This window comes from Lycorma delicatula, chromosome 4 (genome assembly GCF_047948215.1).
Source record: "Lycorma delicatula isolate Av1 chromosome 4, ASM4794821v1, whole genome shotgun sequence".
In the NCBI taxonomy this organism is placed as follows: Eukaryota; Metazoa; Arthropoda; class Insecta; order Hemiptera; family Fulgoridae; genus Lycorma; species Lycorma delicatula.
In genome coordinates, this window is record NC_134458.1 from 124,506,614 (window position 1) to 124,532,677 (window position 26,064).

A 26,064-nucleotide genomic window follows, 5' to 3' on the forward strand; every position below is an offset into this window, starting at 1 on the left:
AACGTGGCGAAGATACTTCATCAGAGACTGGCTTTGGACCTGGGGTCTTCTCTCCGTTTCAGTCCCGTATTTTAAGTATGCTCCTCAGTCTGTATTAGAGGATGATCAGTATAAACTGTACTACGATCGTACTGTTCTGACGGACAGGACAGTGGAGCATAATAGGCCAGACATCGTTCTGACCAAGAAGCAGGAAAAAATCACCTTCCTGATTGATGTCACAATCCCATTGTCCACCAACATAGTGAAGAAGTACACGGAAAAACTAGTGAAGTATAGGGATCTTGCAGAACAAGTCAGGGAGATTTGGGACCAGGAGAGCGTAACAGTGGTCCCGGTGGTTTTGGGCGCGATGGGAGAGATTCCACGTTCTCTGCATGGTTCATTAAGATCCGTTGGAGCACCAGCAAATCTGTTCCGACCAATGCAGAAGGCTGTGTTGCTGGATACATGCCGCTTGGTCCGTCGGTACATCACAAGCTCGAGCGATAAGATAACGCCTGTTCTTGAGGGGCCACCTGATCGTCATCAGATGGAACTGCAGACGGGGGACAATGGCCGTTAACATCTGGCAGTTCATAAGTTGTTATGTCTGGTATTTTATCTTTCATTCTTACATTTTACCCATAGTTTTTTTTTTTTTTTTTTTTTTTTTTTTTTTTTTTTTTTTTTTTTTTCAATAGTTCATTCTACCATATACAATGCACGTCAGAACAATAGTTATAGCTCCTGCGCCTTGCCTATGGGCCGGCCAGGATGCTTTTTACTGGGCTTGCCCAAGAGAATGATAATAATAATAATAATAATAATAATAATAATAATGGTAATAATAATAGATGCTTTATACCACATGCACTCAAATTATTAATATACCTTATATTCTATCCAGAAAACATTTATCAATCAAGTTCATAGCCAAAGGGATTATATAAAAAAAATAATTTAAACGTAACTGCTATCGACTGAAATATTTCAATAATAAAATTATGATTTCATATATATATACATATAACAGTAACTGAAGTGTGCACGCACCAAAATGCAATTATTATTGTTACGTTTTATTTAGGATAAAAATATATAGTACACTAATATGTGTTTTTTTTAACATTTGGAAAATAGCAAATATGACAGACAAATCTTATAAAATCATTTTATGTACGAATGATATAAATGGTTCGTGTAACAATGTAACGAAATTTTAGTTAAAAATGGGAGAAAAATGAAAAAAAAATATGGAAAAAAGGGCACGGTGGCTAGAAGGGGAAAAAGAAAGAGAGAGAAATAATCGATGCGTGGATTGTTTGGTTTAGAGAGTATTTTCACGATAACAAATATTCAAAACAGTAGTTGGTTACGTTGCATATTTGGTGTCCTGTCTCTCTCACAACCTATACATTTCAAACGGACCAAGAGTGGTGGTAATATGTTATATGGAATATTAGTAAAATTTACTTAACACCATGTACTGATAAGCTGTTATTGATGAGAAAGCCTACGCTGTGTGGATATGTATATGACTTCTCATAAATTAAAAATACAGGTATTAAATTATATTAATTTAATAATATTTCGGTTCTTCGATCATATTATTTTTTTTTCCCATAGTTTACCTCAAGCATTAACCAAAATTTATTTTTATTTTGGGGATTGGAAAAAGCAATTTTATCTAATTTTCTCGCTATGATGTAGAACTTAAATATTAAGTTAAAATAACTTATTAGTCCATTAATAAGTTCTCATTTAAGAACTTAAATATTACGTCCTCCTCACCGGTGGTAAGGATACAATTTTTTATCATTTCGAATCATTTATACATTTTATTATTCATTTACTGATTTTCTTATATAAAAAAAGATATTGATTTTTTAATCCAGTAAAGCATCTGGAAAAGTATTGGTGGGCTTCCCCGGCTATGTCAAGTAATAGTCATGATTTATCCAGTCAAGTCATGATTAACAAAATAAGATTTAAGCATCAAAATTCCGAAATTTCGAATAAAAATATGTTTGATTTTAGGGGCTTCCTTACTCTATGGGGAAAATTTAGGAAAACTATACTTATTTAGAAGTGATCCCTAACAAAAGAAAAAAAAACTATAAGAATATTATTGAAAAAATAAAGTATAACTTTTATGAAAGTAATAAATAAAATTGCTTCAAATTTTGGGTCCGGAATATAATATAGGTGACAAAGCAACTTTAATTTTAATAGCCCTTTAAATGATGAAGAAAAATACAAAAAAAAGATTAATAGTAAAAATTTTGTTCTAGTCAAAAAACAAGAAAATGATATTTTTTTAGAAATGGAGAATAAATCTGGTTATTCATATATAGGTTAAGCTTAACAAATATGCTTAAGTAAAGTTTTTACTCAATCTAACACCACCTTCATTCAATAAAGGCTAAAATAAGAAAAAGGAAATTTTCAAAAAATATTTTCTGCATTTTAGGTCCGGAGTCTATAATTTAAAAAAAATTGTAGACATTTCTTGATAGCTGTATATATAAAGTATAATCGTTCAAAAAATGTTTGAAATATATTTAAACCGAAGGGTAATAGAGCAAAAGGACAAAAAACATATATATCAGTTTTAAGAAGTGAAGGTTGATTTTTTGAAAAATAAAATGTTTGGATAATTTATATATGCATTACAAATTTGCTTTAATAAAGTTTACTAAAATGCATCTCAAGAAAATCGAAATTGATTATTCGCGATATCCCTTCCCCTTAAGGAATTTTGAAAAACATTAGTATGAACAATTCCGCTTATATAGAAATTTTAAGAAAGCCGGTTTGGTCAATCGTTAGATATAAGGCCAAAAGCAGTGCGACAACATACGTACGCGTATACAAATGTACATATTTTTTTGTCTAGATGGACCTAAAATGTAAGGAAGAAAAAGAAAGGAACATAATTTGATAAAGATAATAAAAAATAAAAACTTCTTGGTTCAGATATAATCCTACAAGTAAATTTTTTCAACAAAGGAGATCATAATGAAGGATTGAAAGGAAGAAAGTGATACTAGGAAGGGAAGAAGAATGAGGCTCTCTCTAGTTATTAAATCAAAACGGTTTTTTATTAAAAATTTTTCATTTATTTTGTCATTACTGAAATAACTGATAAAATAAAATGAAGTCTGATGACGAATAAGTTACAGTTATATCCTTTCTTTTTATTTTAAAATTGTTTTATGGAAAGTTATAGAGCTTTAAAATTTTATACATCAGAAAGATGTAAAAAAAATTAATTCATTTTATACTGCGCTTTTCCTAAAAAGATAAAAAATAAAACGAACGTTTCTTTTAGATAAATAATTTAAAAAATTGGATGGAATCTAGTAGCAAGATATAATTATTTATTTTTTTATTTATAAATGACGATAGTGATTAACGTAATGCTCTAAAATTTAAATATTACAAATTATTTTTATGATTAAATTTTATAAATAAAAGATCTGATGAAGCAGAGATTTCTGGAAATGTGCTAAACGTGATGAAAACAAAAGCAATAAGTGAAATGAAAAAAATAATTTTACGTAAATTGTTTCTTTTTTTATGAATTTCTTAGTAAATTAATATACGTAGATGCAGTTTGATAAATGAATTCAAAGTAAAATAATATAATACATAATAAAAATTTGTTATTAACTTACTGTAACAATGGTTTTCTTCAGTTCACATTACTGAGATGGTCACTATCATTTGACTCTGAAGTTTTCTACAGATTTTTTGTTGCTTTCTGCTATTCAACCAAATTATTTTCCTCTTCGTTTGTAATAACTCTTAAAATTTTAATTTAAAAATACGTTCATGTGCGTAATTAGATTTAACATTTACTACAGATTCTTGGATTTCTATCACTACCTGTAAAAGATATGTAAAAAAACCTTTTTATTTCTTATGGAATTTTGTAGTACATTAAAAAATAATGTAAACATATTTAAGAATGATATAGAGAAAAATTAAAATATTTAATACTGATCTTAGAAATGCTATATTAGTAATTTCGCTTGTTGATAGAAAATTAAGTATACGAATAAAGAAGTTTTGTGCTTTGACGTTACACCAAAACGCTATGGTTACCGAATGTGATTACCATCTACAATCTAACTCCATTCACCAACCACAGTTTGCTCAAGGATATAAATTTTTAAAAAGAAAACACTATGTTACCTTTAATAAGAGGAAAGAGAGTATGATATAAAATATAGATTTCTATTTGTATAAATATATATTTGATATTCAAACACTTGATATAAACTTGATCTTTACCTTTTTTACGGTTTTATCTTCTTTTAACGAGTTATAACTAATGGCTTGCTAATCACGTCTTAAAACTATTTTCCCGTCACAGGTACTGTTTATACATATGTAATATATAATAATTCTTAATTTGCTCACCCAAAAGTATACATAACATTTTTATGTCTATTTAAGAAATACCAAACTAAAAGTTACTATAATTTATTTTTCATACCTTCAACTTAGTAGAAAAAACAATTTTTTAATGATTTTAGTGTCTTTCGTACCTTTTTATATTTTTGGTATTATTTTTGTTAAGAATACAAACTGAAAAACATTCTTTCTGTATTTTATAAAAAATAAAGAGAAATCAATAAAATTTATAATAAAACAATCAGGAAATGGAGAAAGCGTAAGGAATAACAAAAGGGATTTACAACTAAAAATACCTTTCTACAGACGTAAAAATAAGACAATAGAATAAAATATAACCCGGTCTCAGTTAGACCATTTCTGAGATGTGTGGTTAATTGAAATCCAATCACCAAAGAACACCGGTATCTACGATCTAGTGTTTAAATCCGTATAAAAGTAAGTGCCTTTACTAGAACTTGAACGCTGGAACTCTCGACTTCCAAATCAGCTGATTTGGGAAGACGCGTTCTCCACTACACCAACCCGGTGGGTTATTAAAAAGAATCCTGGAGAATAAAAAATAATTCCAAATTATACCAAACAATTTTCCCTTTCAATAAGAAAGAAAATATTAATATTTTAAAGAATGGCAAAGACAATATTCGAGTTCTCTAAATAAAAGATTGAATTAAACTGAGAAATTAAAAAAACTACTTGAGAGAAAAACATATCTCCAAAGAGGAAATTCAAGTATAGGGAAATTTTTAGGGAAAAAATCCAAAAATTGAAAGGATTCCAATCCAAAATAAAAAGGAAAACTCAAATTAAAATCCAGTGGTGGAAAGAAAGAAAGAAAGAAAGGCAGAGTGAAATAATGGACTATTGTAAAATGAAAAGAACCAATGGAATATGATCTATAGTTGTCAAATCGAAAAAATAAATAAATGCAAAATAAAATGTTTAATATGTATTTGAAATGTAATTAAAGAATTATAACCGATTTATAAATTTAAATCATCTCGACTTTTTATTCGGAGATCCCGGGTTCGAATCCAGGTCATACATGACATTCTTCATACGCTAAAAAAATTTAATTTCATATTCCCGTGCACAAGCTACAAGCATATGTGATGAATTAATCATAAAACAAATTCAAGTTATCGATTAAAATGTAAATTGTTCGTTATTACGCCAAGTTTAAATAAATATGTATATATACAACTTATTGTGACTGTGACTGATTCATAATCAATGTTCAGCAAAAACTACTGAAGATAAATTGATCAAAATTTTTATACATGTTTCTACTTACAGCGTGGTGCGTATTAAGAAAAGAATTATTAAAATTCTAACTTTAAAGGGTTAAAATGAAGAAACGACATTTATTATTTTTGAATTTCTCGGTTACGGAAGAAGATATTAATTGATTTTTGGAGTGTGTAATTTCCATATGAGTATCTAAAACCCAAAAAGTAAAAAAAGTTTGACAAAGATGGCAAATTTTACCCATTACTGACTATACTAAATGATAGATATTCACTCGATTTGGGCTTGCTAATACACTTCACATAAATATCTAAAAACCATTTTCGGGTTTTTCAATTTCTATTTCTTAAGGGGTGCGATAGTGTACTGCGATGGTGGCGCGGTGATTCAACCAACACAACCAGGGCCGCTGTTAATGTATGTGCGATGCGAGTGCTTTCATCTGCCTTCGGTAATTTGACTAAAACACATAAAATAAAAAAAAAAATTGACCGCGACGGGAATCGCAAATAACCATGTAGCGCGGGCAAACCTGCCATGGGGATGCTAGTATAAACATAAAATAATCATGTCGTTAGTATAAACATAAAATAATCAAGTCATATGTAAGAAATGTACAACCATGTTACAAATTAATTATTAACGGTTCAATCCTTCAAAATTTTAGCTACCTATAATAATAAACTATATTATGTAACTAGTATCGAGTTATAACATTTTAAAAGATCTGTGTGAAATTTAAATACAGAACAATTTATTTCAATCTTTTAATTAAATTAACATAATTAGTTTGATATTTAAAAAAATTATTATCCTAAATCTCCCCTCTTTACCATTCTTTCTTTTTTTATATTACTAATTCTGAGACAGGGATTTGAAGAATTTAAAAAAAATATTTCTACAAATTTCGTCTGCTGTTTTTGATGTTACATCATTACGAAGTAGAGGAACATTTGTTATTTTAGTTGTTAAGTTTTACAGATTAATTATTATTGTATTCTCTACTTATAAATGATTTATTTAATTAAAGAAAATAAATCGGAATAAAAACCAACTTAAAAACACCAACATATTTTGCAGAAATTTGTTTGAAAAAAATTATTTTTCCCGGTTTTTTTAAATTTTATTTCAATGCCTTGAAAATAAGACTGTGTAATTACATACAGAGGTTATTCTGAAAGTTAAAAACATTTGCGCACAGCACTCATGTACGTCCCTTCCCTCCTCCAACAGTACAAAATAAGTTGATTCCCTAATGTGTTAGCTCAAACCGAGTCAATTTATCGCATCTGCAAATATGTTATTACCATTTTCCCTCGTGATCGATTAAATTATGCAGATAATATAAAACTTCATCAATATGCAATTTAAAATAAGATGATTCTATTTTTAAATGCAAGAAAGATTCGCTAGGTTGAAATTTATATGCAAATAAGGAAATTTAATGGAAATAAATTTATGAAATGAATCTTGTAAGAAAATTGTGCATTATTTTCAATGCGTAAAAAAGTTCATGATGAAAGTCACTTTGGGTGACCCTCTGTAACAACTAAAGAAATGAAGTAATAAATTTGTAATGAAATTTATATAGCTGAATATTCATTTCCTACAGGGATTCATTCATCTTGTTGATAATACGCTTCTTCAGACTTCAAAACTTTGAAACTAAAGAAAGGGTAACAAACTCAGAAAATGCGTAGCACACAAAAAATGACGTTCAGACTACTAGTTCTAATTTCAAAACAAAAAATTATTGATCACAAACTTCATTATATTTTCGTGAAATACCAAAAAAAAAAAAAAAAAAATGTTGCAGAATATTGTGATCATTTTCTAATCCGGCATCGGCTCCAAAAACTTTGAAAATTTGGCTAGGAAATATTTAAACACCTATCCTGATCTGATCTTTCAGTGATTGTCATTTGTTAATTTAATTAAACGAATTTTTTTTATGGAAATCATTTTGGAGATTAATATGAAATCAAAAAAAATTACGATAGGCGGCTGAAAAAACTAGCAGTGGGTTTCTAAAAATGATTAGGAAATCATTTAGGATACGATATATTTAAATTTAAAAGATAACTAAAAAGAAAAGTTTTGTTAAAAGTATCAAATTAACGCTTTTTAACTGATTTTCTTTAAATTAATAACAACGTTCTTTACGGTTGACCTTTACTTTTTAGAATAATTGGCCGCGATTTTTGCAGAACAGTTAAAATTTGTGTAATAATTTTAAAATTCGAGAAATTCACTCTCTTAAAACTCTTTCTGTAACTTTGTCTTCTTTTTTTAAAAAATGCAATTATTAATAATTTTTAAACAGGCTAGTTGACCTATTTTATTTAAGTATCTCTAGAGATTACATAAAAGGTTTTGTTATTATGTTATTCAAAAAATGAACATTTTTGATATTAATAATATTTTTGTTGTATTTTATTAATTAATTATTATTTTTTCTACTTATTAAATAAAAAGATTTTCCTAAACCTTCATGATTAAGTGATTAGCAGAGTATTTATTAATAAAAATTGTATAAATCACTAGATTGAAATATAGCAATCCAGTACATTAATAATTTTTTTTTTTTTTTTTTGAGGTGGAAATGCATTTACGCACGAAGTGTCGGACTCCCGCTGATGGTATTATCCAATAACTATCAGCAGACTACCGACTAAAACCACCCCTCTTTCTACCAGGATTCGACCCGGAACCGTTTAACACATTACTTCCGGTCGAGTCCTCCTATACTAGCCTGATTAGGTGTTACCTAATTTTCAGGACTATCCAGGTCAACCTTTTTGGTCCTGAAAATGTTGCCGACGAATCGGGCTACACTTTCCCAGCTGCTCATATTACGGAGCATCATCGCAATTATATTGTGGGGGTTCATTGTTCCGAGATCCGCCTCTAGTGTCCCTCGATCTGCCGCCCACCGGCAAATTTGAAAAAGGTGTGCTCAGCATCGTCCCGTACACCGGGGAAATAGAGGCAGTCGGAGGACGTAATAATAATAATAATAATAATACGAATATTATTATTTTTGGCTCAATAAGGATTTTTTTACATTTATGATAAGTATTTTATCTTAAGTAAAGGAAAGAAGATAAAATTAAAAACGTACAACAATTGAGAAAGAGGAAAAATCATTCACGATATTTTAAAGATTTGTATATTTTTTATAGTAAAAAAGGAATTTTTATATCAATGAAGAAAACATATTTTATAGTTTCTTTATGTACTTTATATATATTTCAATAAAATAAAAAATAGTGGAAAAAATATTATTTATTTTGAATAGATAAAATGGTTTTATAAGAAATAGGGAATGAAGATGAAGGAAGTAAAAAATAAATATAAAAGAAAGAAAGATATAATGATAGGCTTAAAAAGTAAGGAGGTAAAGAAAAAGGAGAGAAATATAACGCCTTGAAGCAAACAGATCAAGTGGTACTCTTCTAAGCGTTACCGTTGCCAAGATCAGTGCTACCGTGACTACGTCGACGTTAAAGTAACAAAACGAAACGAAATGAAATGAAGAAAAACAAAAAGATATTCATTTCTTTTATACTGAACACAAGCAACCGAAGAAATGCCATTATGGAAATTGAGGATTTACCAAAATAAATTCATCATACGATAAAGCTACGTACGTAGCTATAGAAAAATATTTTTCTAAAAAGTTACACGTTTCGAAGTAAAATTAAAAGAAAAAAAAAATGCTATGATAAATGAGTATATACGTTTTATAATATACAATATATAAACAAAACTATGTCAGGCTGCGAATGTTAGCAAAGAATAAGAAGCACAAGAAGAAGACGAAGAAGAAAAGAAGAATATATAACAAATGGTTGGAGGAAGAGAGGTTATAACTCAAGTAAGTGGGAAGCAGATTTGTCTCGGTTTCAATAACGGACTATAGGAGGCCCTCAGTCACCCCCCACCAAAACCCTTCTTTCTCTCACTTACAAAACACACGCACACACACATATTATCTACACTTGCTCTTCTTTTCTTCCCATAGACCCCCGGGGTGTCCTTTCCTTTAACACTACGCAATTGCATACGAGAGATATTTATGTACTTTATCAAATGGGGTCTTCGGGTTGCTTACTTGCCTAACCGTTCGTTTTCTCTCTGTAACACCAAAATCCGTTTCTAGTTTTATGAAAATCCACACGGTATCATCACGAGTGAACGTGAAGTGAAATTCATTTTGTCTTATTTGTGTAGTCGAACAAGTATCTAATAGTAATATATTTATTCCATATTTATGTATCCGTTTTCTGTTACTATACTCTGAGGATATGTAATTTAAAAAATTTAATACTACTTACTGACAACCAAGAGGGGATACAACCTCTTAGAAGCTCCAGCCGCACTTGACGACCACTCCTTTCGTAACTAGCCTATTGGCCATAATGGTAGGTATATTTTTCCTGGGAAGACATTTTCCCTACAATGTTAAATTATATGGAGTGATTATAGAGACCCTTTGATGTATAATTAGATAAACATTTTAAACTTATATAAATATTTAAAAATCAGGAACGAAGGAAGGACAGGATGAGATCCAACAGAGCATTAACAGAAATTCTAATTCCAGCAACAGAATTTAAAAAAAAACCTTCACAACTTAATAATTATAAAAACATCATGTGTTTCTTTCTGATTAGACACTGTATCTAAACAGAGACGGGAGTAATTCTTTAACAAACGTCACCTTTAACTATGTAACCCAAGAATAATACCACATCAATACTTGATTTATTCAGGAAACATCTTCATGGTTCCTATTTATTCCTTAATCGAAAGCATTTTATGAAAGGAAAAGGAAAGAAGTTAAGTTAACATAAAGTTTCTAATTATTTCTTTTAGTACGACAAACGTATTAATGTATATAATCATGCCCAGTCCACCAAAATACAGATGACAAATTTTCCTACTATGGTAATACCTTTGTTTATTATAAAGTCTGATATCGTAATTAATATTATTACCAGATAACACAACTGTAGTTCAGCCGCTTAAGAAACATTGGGATTGACGATGTAAATAAATAAATTATAAATATAATATTAAAAACAGCTTACCAATAAATTATTTGATTTCCTCAAACGTTTTCAACTATTTTGCCATCTTCAGGAAGAAAATTTATAATAATTCAGAATTAAAATATATAAAAAGTAAAATATAAAGGAATTTAAGATAAAATATAAAATAAAATTAAAAAACTCGCATAATAAATATAAAATGTATAAAATTCACAAGATAAAATTAGAGACATAAAAAATTATATATTTTTTATATATTTTAATTCTGAATTATCATAAATCCCTCCTAAAGATGGCAGAATAGCCGAAAACGTTTGAGGAAATTAAATAATATATTGGTAAGCTGTTTTTAATATATTTATAATAATTATATACTACCAACGGTATCATATTTGAAAAACTTAAATTTATATGCCACTTGAATTTTTAAAAAAATTTTAAAGCATCAGAAAAAAAAATAAAGAGAATTCAGTTCCGTTATACTGTGTGATCCTTTCTCTGTAATTTATTCCTATGTAAAGAACGACTATTTCCTATAAAGGTAACTTTTGAGTGTTATGAAACAGAATATCAAAACAGAAGATAATATATAAAAACGAAAAAAAAAATTATTTTAGTGAGTGTTGCATTTTTTATGTAAAAATATAAACATTTTTAAATTCTAAATCAATGTTTTTTATTAATTTTATTTTCATTATCTTTAAATGAAGACTAATTTTCAAATCAAACTTACCAAAAAAACCACGTAAATGAAATTTCAAACTTATTAACATAGTTTCGATTAAAGTTGACAGTTTATTTTTGGTAAAAAAACTACGGCCGGCCTCCGTGGCGCGAGTGGTCGTCTCGGCCTTTCATCCGAAGCTCCCGGGTTTGAATTCCGATCAGGCATTTTCACACGCTACAGCTGCAATTTCATCTCATTCTCTAACAAAAAAAAAATACGATAGAAAAATTGAAAATAAATAAAAATACTAAAATAATAATAATAAGATAAAAAATAAAATAAATAATGAAAGTATGCATTAAAAATAGAATTAATTGAGTCACAGTTAATCTACGGATATATTTTTTGGGGGTAAAACAGCAAATTGTTGTTTGTACCCTTTTACTTTCCCGGTAAATACAGCTATTATAGCTATATTCGCCGCTACATATACATATTAAATGGTAAAGTATGGTGATCGTGTCAAAATGGGATATCAGGTTGCAAGTTCTACGTTTTAGGACTCAACTAATTCATCTAGACAAAAAAAAAACATATGTATACGGGTATGTATGTGCTTACATATGTATCGCACTGATTTTGGCCTTATATCTCTATATCTCGTCTTAGGTTTATTGACCAAATCGATTTTCTTCACATTATACCCTGGGCTCAAATATTTGTCTATATGAGGCGTTGATCATATTACATTTTTTTTTTTTTTAATTTGTTATATAATTAGATATAGGGAATATTCAAAAATCCCTAATTTCGATTTTTCGAAGGCATTTTAGAGAAAACTTATTAAAGAAATTTTTTACCTTTAATGCATATATAAATAATCTGAAATCTTTTTTTCCAAAAGGTATGCCCCTTTTAAAGTTGTAACCTCTTAAAGTTGAAAACATTGTTTTTTGTTCTTTTTCTCTCTCATCCCCCTTCGGTTTAAATGTTTTTCAACAATTTTTTGAAAGTTTATAATACTTTATGTATAGAGTTATCAAGAAATGTGTACAATTTTTTTGAAATTACAGATCCCGGATTTAAATCGAGAAAGGAAGGTGTTTTTGAAAATTCTCCTTTTCTTCTTTTAGGGTATACTGAAATGGGAGAATTATTAAAGTTCTATTAAAGTAGATTTAGAGAAAATTGTAAGCAAAATTTTTAAACTTTAAAAAAGAAAAATTAGCCTTAAAATTTATCGCCTATCTCTAAAAGAATATATATTCTGTTTTTGTTTCTTTGATTAAGTCTTTTAATTTTTTAAAAACATTTAGCTGGGAAAGTCATGTACATACACACACACACACACACACACACACACACACACACACACACACACACACACACACACACACACACACACACACACACACACACACACACACACACACACACACACGAATGTATGTGTGTGTGTGTGTGTGGGTGTGTGTGTGTGTATGTGTGTACATATATATGTATATATATATATACATACGGTTACTTGCGTTTCCCGTCGCGGTCTGGAGATGTTTACCTTTTTCTTTTTCCTGTTTAGCCTCCGGTAACTACCGTTTAGATAATTCTTCAGAGGATGAATGAGGATGATATGTATGAGTGTAAATGAAGTGTAGTCTTGTACATTCTCAGTTTGACCATTCCTGAGATGTGTGGTTAATTGAAACCCAACCACCAAAGAACACCGGTATCCACGAGCTAGTATTCAAATCCGTGTAAAAATAACTGGCTTTACTAGGACTCGAACGCTGTGGAGATGTTTACCTAGTCAGGGTTCACTTCACTCGCCCTTCCCTTTTCATTAAACTCAGCTTCTGAAAATAATAATGATAAAAAAATGTAAACCTGTTCAATTTATAAAAACTCTGAGTGTATTGTAATTTCCTCAGAGAAACAGTTTGGTTAGTACTGGAGCCAGTAATTTTTTTTTAAGATTCTCCGTCGCGGCTTCGCTCGCGAAATATGTAATTGGAATTCAAACATAAATTACCATCACAATGTTACCAAATTTCATAAAGATTGATTCAATAGCGGTCGCATAAGACGGCAAAAATGTAAAAAAATATTTTTTTTACCCCTTAAAATATAAAAATTCAAAAACCCGAAAATAGTTTTTAAAGATTTATCTGAAAAGTAGTTTTACAAGCCCAAATCGAGTGAATATCTCGTTTACAATATTAACAAATCGGGAAAATTAGCAATCATTGTTCGAAATTCTTTTAATTTTCTTCACTCCTTTTAAGGTCGCATTTCAAAAAAAAAAAAATTTATAAATTGGTTTTTAGATATTTACATTAATATTACACGTACCAAAAATCAAGTTAATACCTTCATTCGAGAAATTAAAAAAAAAAAAATTAAATTTTATTGTTCCTCCAGTTTAATCCTTTAAACTCGGAGTTTCAAAAAATCCTTACCTAGTGTGCACTTACACCGTAAGAAAAACGAGTTCACATATTTTTATCAATTTAACTTTAGTGTAAAAGCACAACAAGAAAGGATTTTTTGAAATTCTGAGTTTAAAGGGTTAAAATTGAATAAAAATGAAATTTACTAGTTTTTGAATTTCTCGGTCATAGAATACATATCAATTTGATTTTTGGTGTACGTAATCTTCATGTAAATATCTAAAAAAAAAATTTTCTAGATTTTTAAAATTCGACCTTGAAAGGAGTGAAGAAAGGTAAAAAATTTTGAACAATTATTTAAATATTTTTCCCATTTCCGATTATACAAAACGAGATATTCACTAGATTTGTAAATATTCTTCAGATAAATATCTAAAAATCATTTTCGGGTCTTTTTTGGATTTTATTTAATTAGCTTAAATTAATTAGCTTAATTTTATTAGCTTTTATTATTTTATTAGCTTTACACTATTACTGTTAACACGCGTTTAAAGGTACTTATGGATTGTTTAATTACCGAAAAATAGATGGGCTTTAGAAAATGGAGATCTTGTTTGGAAGCTGTCTTTTTCTCAAGCAACTTATTGAGAAACAGAGAAAATTTAATCTTGGAAGGCGTATTGTCTTCATTGACTTTGAGGAAGCCTTTGACACTGTGACTAGAGGAATGTTGTGGGGGATTATGCAACGGAAAGTCATCTAATCTTGGTTGTGCGGAGCTTCTATGAAGATATTATGGTGTATGTTAAAATGAGAAGTGACTTGACCACAGGAATTCTAAGAAACAAGAATGAAAAACAGGGAGTCTGTCTCCAACTCTTTTTAATATATATAGACTGGATATTTAATTGGAAAGAAAAGATCGATTCTGGGATAAAAATGGATAATTACCGAATGGTCCCTCCCTCCCTCTCACTCTTTCTTGTATGCAGTTAATAAGGTTGTGGTTGATGATAATGAAGATCTTTGTAGATCTTCATTATCATCAAAGTTACAGCAGTCTTGTGCTGATTACGGAATGAAAATAGCAGCTGATAAGTTAAAGAAAATAGCCTTTTTAGATTACCATCTTGTTAGGTCTAGTACAGTAATAAATGGTGTCATTCTTGAACAAGTATTGAATTTTAATTATCTCGGTTGTGACGTGTCCTATTTAAAAGATAATAATAATGAGGATGATAAGTTTAGATTTATGCGTGGTCTTCATGAAACGTTAAAAAATAAAACACGGAGGGAAAGGAGAATGAAATTTTATAAGGCGATGGACATACCTGTCTTGAAATACGGATGTAAAGCGTGGGTTGCAACGGCACGAAAAAACCTTTAATACAGGTTGCAGAAATGAGATTTCTGAAAGCGACGACTGGTTATACAAGAGTGGATCGACAAAGGAATGAGGATATACGGAGAGAGTTATAAGTGGCCCCTATTATTTGATGATCTAACTGGTGTAGACGTATGGAAATAATGTCAGAAGAGCGACTACCAGTTCAAAAAATTACAGGTCAAATTATTACGCGGTCTGTACAAAATTACAGACCGCGTGGTAGAAGAGATAGAGGTAGACTACTACTTAGATGGGTACTGGAACAGGCTTTATAGTCTAACGGTGTTTGGGAAAAGAAGAAGAAGAAGAAATAGATTATTTTAAGAAATAAAAAAAATATTTGTTTTTTACATTTCTGTTGTTTTATGTTACCGCTACTGAATCAATCTTTATGAGATCTGGTAACATTGTGGTGGTAATTTATGCTCCTAATTCCGATTTTTTTTGGGTTGTATTTCGCGAGATAAGCCGTGACGAAAAATCTAAAAACCAATTCGTGGGTCCTGTACTGACCAAACTGTTGCTCTGAAGAAATTACGATACTCTGATAATTTTTATAAATTGAACCGGCTTTAATTTTTATTTATTATTATTATTACATATAATTTTAATTTTAAAAACAACTTATCAAATTCCAATTTGATTTCCTCGAGCACTTTCGGCTATTCTGCCATCTTCAAGAGGAGTATAATTATGATTAACAAATACAAAAATTATAATGTTACTTATTTAAATTATTTATGTATATATATATATATATAAAATAATTGGTCGTAATTTTGTTAAAAGTTTTCAAAAGTTAAAAGTTTTAACAAAATTACGATCAATTGTTTTATATATATATATATAAATAATTTAAATAAGTAAGATTATAATTTTTATATATGTTAATCATAATTATACTCCTCTTGAAGATGGTAGAATAGCCGAAAGCGCTCGAGGAAATCAAATTGGAATTTGGTAAACTGTTTTTAAAATTTTAAACGGTGCCATGTTCGAAAAATTAAATTATCATTATTATTCTCAGAGACATTAGTTCAATGAACACAGGGGGTCCAGGTGGCAAACTCATGAACGGCTAAACATTTCCAGACCGCGACGGGAAACGCAAGCAACCAAATAGCGCAGGCGAAGCCTCGATGGGAATGTTAGAATATATAAAAAAACACTCATAAAAATTATACTTAAATTTCTCCATGAAAATTACTCAAGGAAAAATTGAGGAAGATATTATAACCGGAAATAATAATATACATTAATATAAAATAGACCTATCAAGAAATGTCTAATTTTTTTAAAATTAACCTACGGACCTAAAGCGCAGAAACGTTTTTTGAAAAATTATTTTTTTTTATTTTAGCCTTAATTAGATTAGAGAGACTATACTTAAAGAAATTTATTAAGTGTAACCTGTATACGAATATTTTTAGAATATTTTTTCTGAAAATTTAATCTCACCTCTAAAAAACATAGATTCTGTTTTTTGGCTCCTAATTTTTTAAATTTATTATTAAAAATGTTTTTTTTTTGTTTATTATATACTCCGGACCCAAAATGAGAGCAATTTTTTTCATTACTTTTATAAAAGTTATACTTCATTTTTATCAATATTTTTCTTTTAAACTAATTTTTTTTGAAGGATCACTTCTGTAAAAATAAATTTTCCCTATAGAATAAGCAAACTCCGAATGTGAAACAGTTTTTTATTAGAGGTTTGGAGATTTTGATGTTTAAATCTTATTTTGGTAAACGTGACTTGTCCGGCGTGGCGTAACCAGGAAAGTCATGCAATATTTTTCCCAGCTTTTTTTAATACTATGAATTCTTTGTCAAGGATCTGTTTAGATAATATTATGTATACCCTATATCTATGTTCTAGATTCAATTCAGTGTTAACATTAAACAAAATAAAATTGGATGTTAAAAATATATTATTATATTTCATTACTTTACTCAAAATAATTTTTTTTATAATAATTGATATTTCATTCATAATACATTAAACTGTCATTGGTTTATTCGAAATTGTTTAAATAAAGTACTTATAATTAGATTATTGTTATGAACGTTTAATATCAACTTTCAGAACTAATTTTATAGATTTAAAAGATTCCTAAATAAAAATATAAAAAATAAAAAAATATTTTTTATGTATTGCCAGTTTATAATTTATATTACATATTTTTTTACCTAATCCTTAATGTAAAGGTTTTTTCATTGTAATGTTGAATTTATCTTGTTCAGAATTATCATGTTATTATAAATTTGATCGTTTCAAACTATTTCTTTTGACAGAAGATTATAAATTATAAATCAAATACAGGGTTACCATAAAAGAATGGTGCGGTTTTGAACATGGTTTAAATTAAAACAGAATTACTTTCAGTTTATGTTTTTTATTTTTCAAATTTGTCGTCTCAAACATTTTTTTACACAATTAATAAATTTCAATATGTGCGCCCTTAGTCGCTCGACAAATGTCCAAACGATACTCAACTTCTCTCCAAACATTTGTTAACATTACTTCATTAATGGTTGTCATTGCTTCATTAATCCTGTTTTTTAAGTGGTTTAGGTCGCGAATTTTTTTGTGTATAAACAACGCTTTTGATGTACCCCTGCAAGAAAAAATCGCAAGGTGTCAGGTCTGGACTCCTTGGAGGCCAAAGTATGGGTCCTTGCCGGCCTATCCATCGATCTCCAAATTTTTCGTTCAAAGCGTCCGTGACCAATGCATTGAAGTGCGGGGGAGCACCATCTTGTTGGAAATGAAGTTGATGAATGTTTTCGAGTTCATCCAGCTGAGGAAAACAATAATTGGTTGGTTAACATGTCAAGATACACAACTCCATTAATTATTTTTTCAGCAAAGAAGAAAGGTCTTATTACACGATTTTTCATCACACCACACCAAACATTAACTTTAGGCGAATCGCGTTGTTTCTCAATAATTGCGTGTGGGTTTTCAGAGTCCCATATTCGTGAATTGTGTCTGTTAACACATTCATTCACATGGAATGTAGCTTCGTCTGTAAAAATTATATCATCTAAAAATGATTCGTTTTCACTTATTCTGTCCAACATTTCAACAGCGAAATTGTAACGTTTTACACCATCATCGGGTTTAAACTCCTGCAGTATCTGGTTTTTATAAGCGTGTAATTTCAGTTTTTTATGTAAAACTGTGAACTTTTGATTTTGGAATACTTAATTCGACGCTTAGACGGGGGATGGACTTCCCAGGACTTCTAATTGCCGATCGTCTAATTAGTTCAACCGTTTCGTCTGGTACACTTGGTCTGCTGGTTGATTCTGTTTCTTAACCGATCCAGTTTCTTCGAATTGTCTGAACCAACGTGTTATGTCATTTTTGTGTGGTGGATCTCTTCCGAATTTACGTCGAAACGCACGTTGAACTAAAATTACGGATTTTAATTCAGCCATCAATAAAACACACTTTGCTTTGTCTTTATCCGAGAACATAGTAACTCACTAAACTCACCGCAACAACAATACAAGAACTGACGTTGTGGTTACAACTGCTGATAAACAAACTTTTGGGTTGGAGGCTTTCAGGGATACCAATATAACATCTAGAAATTTCCCTACAATCTTCATATGAATTACTGAAACGGCACCATTCTTTTATGATAACCCTGTACATTTATACTACTCTAATACTGATTTTTGTATTGAATTTAGTAAGTAAATGATTAGTGAATAAATGCTAAATAAAATAACCGATGTTTGTATTCGAATGATCTGAATTTACAGTCAGTACTTTTTAAACAGCTCATAGTCAATACTTGAGTATTTAGAAATGTATAATTTTTTTAAAATTGATTTTGATTATTTTTTAACGATATCTTTCATAATAATCTATATTACATCAATAAATATAAAATATATTTCTGAAGAAGCAGCCGATAATATGAAGCTTTTTAAAATTATACAGTAACCGCAAGAAGTTATTTTTAAGGGTATGGAGTTAATTTAATAGCAGAAAGAAGTTTATTCGACTGAAATACGTATGAAAACGCCAATAAATTTAATAATTTGAAATTTTTTAAAAGATATAATATTAGAAAAAAATTTAATAATATTAGTAATGTATTGATGTAAGCAGAAAAAAAGCTTAGCAGATTTCAATGAATAAATAAAAAAAATTGAAAAAAGGCATGTTTCTTTTAGGCAACAAAAGTTATGTACATTTAACATTTAAATGAATGGCAGGTTAGCCTATATTTTCACTGAAGTGAAAATATATTTATTAGACTTTATCGTAACCTATACGATATTTATAGATTGTATAAATATTTTTACGCCATGGCTATTATTATTATATATGTAGGATTTCTTTGTGCGAGTACACACTTTTTTCCAATTCGGCTAACTATTGACCATGTTTAACACTTTTCTTAGCTACCCTCTCCTTCCTTTCCCGTTAGAATTTTTAAGTTTCTCATTAATCTTTTTCCTGAATTCAAGAAAACGTTTTTTTCTGAGATTTCTTTTAATTAAATATAATATAAAGCAATGAAGTATTTTTTTTTAACCATTTGTATATTTATCCGTCAATATTGAAATACCAATGCAAACTATTTTATAATTGGATGTTCTTCAATTTGAAATTTCTTGACGTTCACAACTGGCAGCTAGATGATATTTCAATCATAAAACCTACAAAATAAAATTAAATCCGCACATTACTCTTCATTATTTTTTGTGAAAAGATATTTCCACAAAAGCGTGATTGTACGGACAATATTCAACTATTCATTACGGTGAGAAAATTATTCAAATACAGTAAATGGAACAAAATTGTTAGATAGCTTTTCATTACTAAGTTATGAAGTGTAAATTTCTCTACAATTATTTACATAAAATTTTGATATGAAAGTGCCATACCTTTTAATTTTACTCTTTATTAAGTAAATTGTTTTTAAGATAGGTATTAAAATTTGGTGTTAACTTTTTATTATAATCTATTTTGTATGAGTAATTTTATTTTGCAAAGTATCTTCTTTGTCATTCATATATATTTTTAGCATTGTAAAGCCTCAAGCTTATTTACGTCTTTATAATTTTTATACTTTGGTTGTTTCAAACAATATTTAATAAAAGTAACTTTGTATTTTTGAGAAATTTTACTGTAATTAATATTGATAATTAAAACTGCCTGTTTTATGGTCTTACTAACGAGTAAGACCTTATTAAAATTGTAGGTGTTTGAGTATTCATCTGAATTTATCTCTTAATTGATTGTTGGCATCATTAGTTGTCATAATGTTAGCCTAAGTTTATATTACTACTAGCAATTTTTATAACAGGATGTTTGGATCCAAAATTTACCTAGTTCAACTAGAAAAAAATTTCCTTTTGGACTAGGCATTTAAAAAGTTGTTAAATTTAGAGGAAACCTCCTTATTAATAAGAGATGAACCCGTAATATTAAAAAAATTGAACCATATTTAAAATTGCCTATGAGAGAAGGAACTATCAAGCTGTTACAGAGCCTTAGGTTTGAGTAGACAACGAGCAGAAAAATCTTAAAAGGAAAAGAAAATTGTCTGATTACAGATTTGTACTGGCTAATTAAAATAATATGCAGGAGGAACAGAATACCAAATGAATGGAAAGGAACAGGATTATAACAACTATAGGGGTGTGTCACTCACTACTAAATACGACTTTCAATTGTTTCCCTAAAATAATTCAGAAGAATTTAGACCCAATATGGAATTTATATTTTAGAACAAGCTAACTTCAAAGAGAAATTTCCAAAATATAAGATCTTCATCATTAAGAAAATTAAAAATATTCAATGATTTTAAATAGGTCATGCCTATTTCGAGAGCTGTAATAAATATAAATATAGAGAATTCCACAATTCCACTATGTTTGAAATAAAATTGAAATAAAATGCACTGAGCATTTTAATTTTGGTACTGAAGCGGCATTTGAAGAGATAAGCAAGAGGGATTTTACAGTAGGGATTGGCAAAAAAATAAACATTATGCAGATGAAGTAATTGTGATTCCTGAGAACACTGAAGACTTGAAAAAGTTGGCAGGAATGATTTTTGAAAAACTAAGTGAGCTTTGAAAAAAAATGAATGTGAAATGAAAAAATTAAAGTCTAAGGACGAACTAGAAAATATAATAATTGAAAGTAATACAATTGGAGAAGATGCAGAGTTGAAATACTTAGGGATTGTACTTAACTATAGAAACTTGGAAGATCTGGAAATAAATTACAGAGTGAAAGCTGCATCTGAGTTATCTTCAGGATTAACAAATGGCTAGCAACAAGAGTATTGCTTTATACCGCGATAATCAAATCTGTTATATGAGTAGAAAGATGGTACTGAAATGAAAAATAAAAGATGGCTGACAAATTTTGAAAATGAAGTACTAAAGAATACTTCTGATTCAGTTTATAATAACGCTGATAGGGGAAGGAGAAAAAATAAAATCTATATAAATTTTTCTTGCAACAAGTTAAAAACTAACCGACTCATTAACTGAGAGAATCGTAGAAGAAATCAGATATAGTACCACATATCAAAGCACGAAAACTGAGATGGCTGGTTTAAAAAGTAATGAAACAATAGAATTCAGGATTGAAAGAGTTGTGAGTTGGCAAGTCAGAAAGGTTGATTACATACCATTGGAATGACCTAAACTGAAATGGGGATTACATAGATAAGATCATTATCCTAATCTATTACTCTATTCTAATATCTATTAAGATCTGAATAAGTTAGGAACAACAGAAGATAGAGGACAATTGATAGAGTTGCTTGGTTAAGACTAGTTGATGACGCCATAAACCGGTTGAGGTTTGCATGATCAAGAGGAAGACATGCCCGACGTAAAACATTCTAATATAACTACAAATAAACGATTACAAGTTCATTAATCTAATGTAGAGAAGAAAAATCTAGTATAAAATTGTTGGTGTACTATCTATCATCATCAATGTCCTGGACTTAAAATTTTTAAATAAAAATAAATTACTTTAATTAAATATTTAAAATAAAATTAGTATAAATTTATTTATAATATTTTGTTACTTATAAAAAATAACTTTTTTTATGGCCTGAAACGATCAAATGAAATTTTGATAATTTTTAAGGATATCACATCCTTACATCTACCACCAGAAGTTAGTTAATGTGAACATAAATAAATATATATATAATCACTCGCATTTAATTTTTATAAATAAAATTACAAAATAATTATTTGATAATATATCTATGTGTTTTGTGTGCAAATAAATAATAAAAAAATGGGGCCATTATGCGCACTATAATTTTCTAATTTACAATTTCATGAATCTTCATTTACAAGAAGAGAAAAAAACGTTTACCATTTGGAATTTTTAATATCCAAGTAATGCGCTAAACTCTGCGGAGTTTAAAAAAAAGGGTCGGTGTTCTATCCTGTATAAAAAGTGGCACTCAACCCCTTATATTTTCACTTTACTGCATGAGATATTTTTTCTTTCATTTCAAATGAATTAACCTTCCTTGTCAAAAAGAATAAATATACAAAAAAAGGGGGAAAAAATAAGAAAGGATATGAAAAAGAAATTACAAAATATGACTGTAGGTTTAGCCTGAAACGTTAATTATTTCCATAATTCTCTCTCTCTACTCAATTTTTAAGGAAAAAATATCTTTTACTTAAAAAAAAAAAAAAAAAATAATTTTACTAATAAAACCAATAATTAACCAAACTAACCGTACAAAACTGCTTATTCATTTCTTTAAAAAATGAATATTACTTTACGTTAACTTATATTTTTTTTTACAATTTAATATTAATTATTTATACCAATAACTTTTTACTTATTAGTTAGCACATTTTACAAACTACTTCATTGACGCATATACAAGTATATGTAAAGATTTTATTATAATGGAACACACTGTCTTGTATTTCGAACAAAAATCTTCTTTTTCAATAGTTTCAACAGACCTTTGTTCAAAAAATCACTCTATCTATTTGGATCTGTTGTTCTGGAATGATTTGCAAAACAACAACTGCATAAAGATAATAAGAATGGATGGAGGATGAGTTAATACGAAACATTGTATTATTGTGGATGTTAAATAAAAGGGAGAAAACAAATAGCAAACTTAGTATTGTGTAAAAACTGTCCGCTAATTTTTATGCTTATTTTAGAAGAAACTGAAAACAATTTCTGTTTAATGATTCTGAATTGATCGTTGTTAGAGAAAATAAAAAATACTGAGATGAAAAATTTCCCACCTTTTTTGGGGAATTTATTTGACTAAAAATTGAAAGGGATGGACATAAATTAGAGTTATAACTATTTTTTTTATTCATGTAAATTAGTTGAATAATTTCAAGAGGCAGCCATGAGATATAACATTGCCGACAGGTTAACACACTTTTATTATTATTAATGTCCCTAGCTAGTCTGACATACAAATGCAAAATACTTTTTTAAAGTTGAACATTTTAAAAAAGATTTCAGAAGAGTTTCATAAAGCACTATTGTTTTATAATAAATTATGATCTAGCTTAAAAGTAATATTTAAAAATTACGGTAATAAAATTTTTCCGGAAATATAACTGATGGAACTAGCTGTTTAAAACGACTTTATTTTAAGAAGATCTTACAAAATTTAAAAAAAATGCGTATTTTTAATAGCAAATAACTAGGGAATTTAATAAACCAGTAAAATAATAATAACAATAATAATTTGGCTGTGACACACGTAACATGAGTGGGAAAGGATCGATTAAACTGCCACAGCGATCAGTAAAAGATGAAAAGAAGAGAGAATGGAAAAGATTAAAAATTACTGACAACTAAAATGAAGTGAGAAGTATCAAGAACTTAAAATTTAGTTGTAAGTAGAAGAGAATGGGGATGGATATGGTGCAGATAATACTATTTAAAAATGAATTCGCCGATCTTAAATTATAGCTTAACTATATTTACCTCCGTTGCCGATGTATGGTATCTATGACTTTAATTCGATGATTCTGCATTTGAATTCTGGTCAGTCAAGAAATATTTTTCACTCCAAAGAAAATTATATATCATATTCCCTTGTAACATTATGTTGTGAATTAGTGTTAGAAAGAAAAATACACAGTCAATTTTATATAGTAGCAGCAGATAGAAAAAAAGGAAACGAGCTTAAGAGGTAACAAACTCAAATAAGCTCAAAAGATACTCAATGGACGCAAAAAAGTAAAAATATGGTGCAAAAATACATTTTTTAGAAAAGAATTTCAAAATAGAACAAAATGATATTTAAAATAAACACAGGATGGGGAAAAAGGCAAGCGATTTAAAAAACTCATAACTTTTTAATTTTAATTGATATTGTTCATTGTTTTTTCAGATCTTATAAAGGAGATATGGCAAATTAATGATTCACGGTTGCTCCGCGAACAAAAATTATAAAATTTTATTTTGAAATTCAACATGATTAGGCCTTGGTGGAACGTTTTAGACAGTGAGATTCAATAAGGGATGTGCCAAAACCCGGAAGTTAACGTACAGCCCAAAGTAAAGAGAATATTCAACGAGTACAAAATAATGTTGAGAAGAACCCAGAAACATCAACTCGAACACGTTTTCTTCAGTTAAATATTACTTGAAGATCGTTGCAGACAATGCTAGTAAAGGACATCATGAGTGTTCGTATAAAATCAACATCTGCAAGAATTGAAGACGAGAGACCTTGAACAACGCTTAAATTATGTTGTACAGTTTCAAGAAATGGTACGTGAAAATAAAAACTTCATGAATAACTTTATAACTTTATAATTTTTCAAAGATGTTGACCGGGATGCTGAAATCGGAACTTCCGAGCAATACTGGCATACGATTCAAACTTTTCTGAGACCTGCTGTTGCTAAGCAGCAATTAAGTGATGTGGTTTCAACAAGATGGAGCCACTGCACACACGGCCAGAGACAGTATGCAGATCTTAAGGGAAATTTTTGGCGAATGAATAGTTTTAAGGAACTCTGAAATCAACTGGCCTCTTCGTTTCCCAAATTTAACAGCTCCAGATAATTTTCTCTGGGGATATATAAACGAGAACGTACATGTTAATAAGCCAATCACCAACCAACAATTAAAAAACAATATTAGAGTTGAAATTGAAGCTGTAACTCCAAATGTTTTAACCGACGTCATGAAAAACCCTTTAGAAAGAGCTCAACATACCGAGACAGAAAATGAGGGTCATTTTTGACCCGTACCCGAACCAAGTGTTTGACCAGTAGCTTAAAAATATTCTCCATGATTGTAGTTTATGATTCTTCATCGAAATAAGTGACAATTTAAAAATTTGGTTGTGTAAATATTAAAAAACCGTTTCCTTCTTTTGTGCCACCTGTTATTTATAGTAAAAAGGTTAATTTTATATACCTTTGTATTTATGAATAGCAAATAACTGAATAAAGGACTCCCATCCAAAATGCAAAAACAATTGAAAATATAATAATAGAAACATAAAGAATAAACAAATATTCAACATTTTTTGTTAGTTTTAGCCACATCTCTTAAAATACCACCAATACGGCAATTCAATAAGAATCGCAGTCGTAAATGCCGCGTAACATATATGTGTAACTAACACAATGGCAGTCATCCAACGTATTTATTGAATCATCTTTAGTTGATGTGATGACTGCGTGATGTGTTGACATGCGTCAACTGGTACATATCATATGCAGACGGCAAAGGACGACTATTTTAGGATGACAAATTTACAAATTTGCACTGATTTCTATGATATTTAAGATGATAAAGTTTATTTTTTAAAAAGGAAAACCACTAACTTCATCTCACTCCATCAACCAACGTTTCACGAATATATGACACGTTCTATGAACGTCAGTTGAGTGAAAGCTTTCTTGGCGT

At 29.2% G+C, this 26,064-nt stretch overlaps 1 protein-coding gene across 1 annotated transcript in view; it reads left to right on the forward strand.

The window, feature by feature from the left end:
* The window catches only part of LOC142322714 (glutamate receptor ionotropic, kainate glr-3-like), a 164,075-nt gene extending 139,515 nt beyond the window's left edge, over positions 1 to 24,560 (forward strand). The window contains exon 12 of the mRNA XM_075361790.1: positions 24,533 to 24,560. Coding sequence (XP_075217905.1) covers positions 24,533 to 24,560 — 28 coding nt within the window. The remainder of the gene's footprint in view (positions 1 to 24,532) is intronic.
* Positions 24,561 to 26,064: the final 1,504 nt, after the last annotated feature.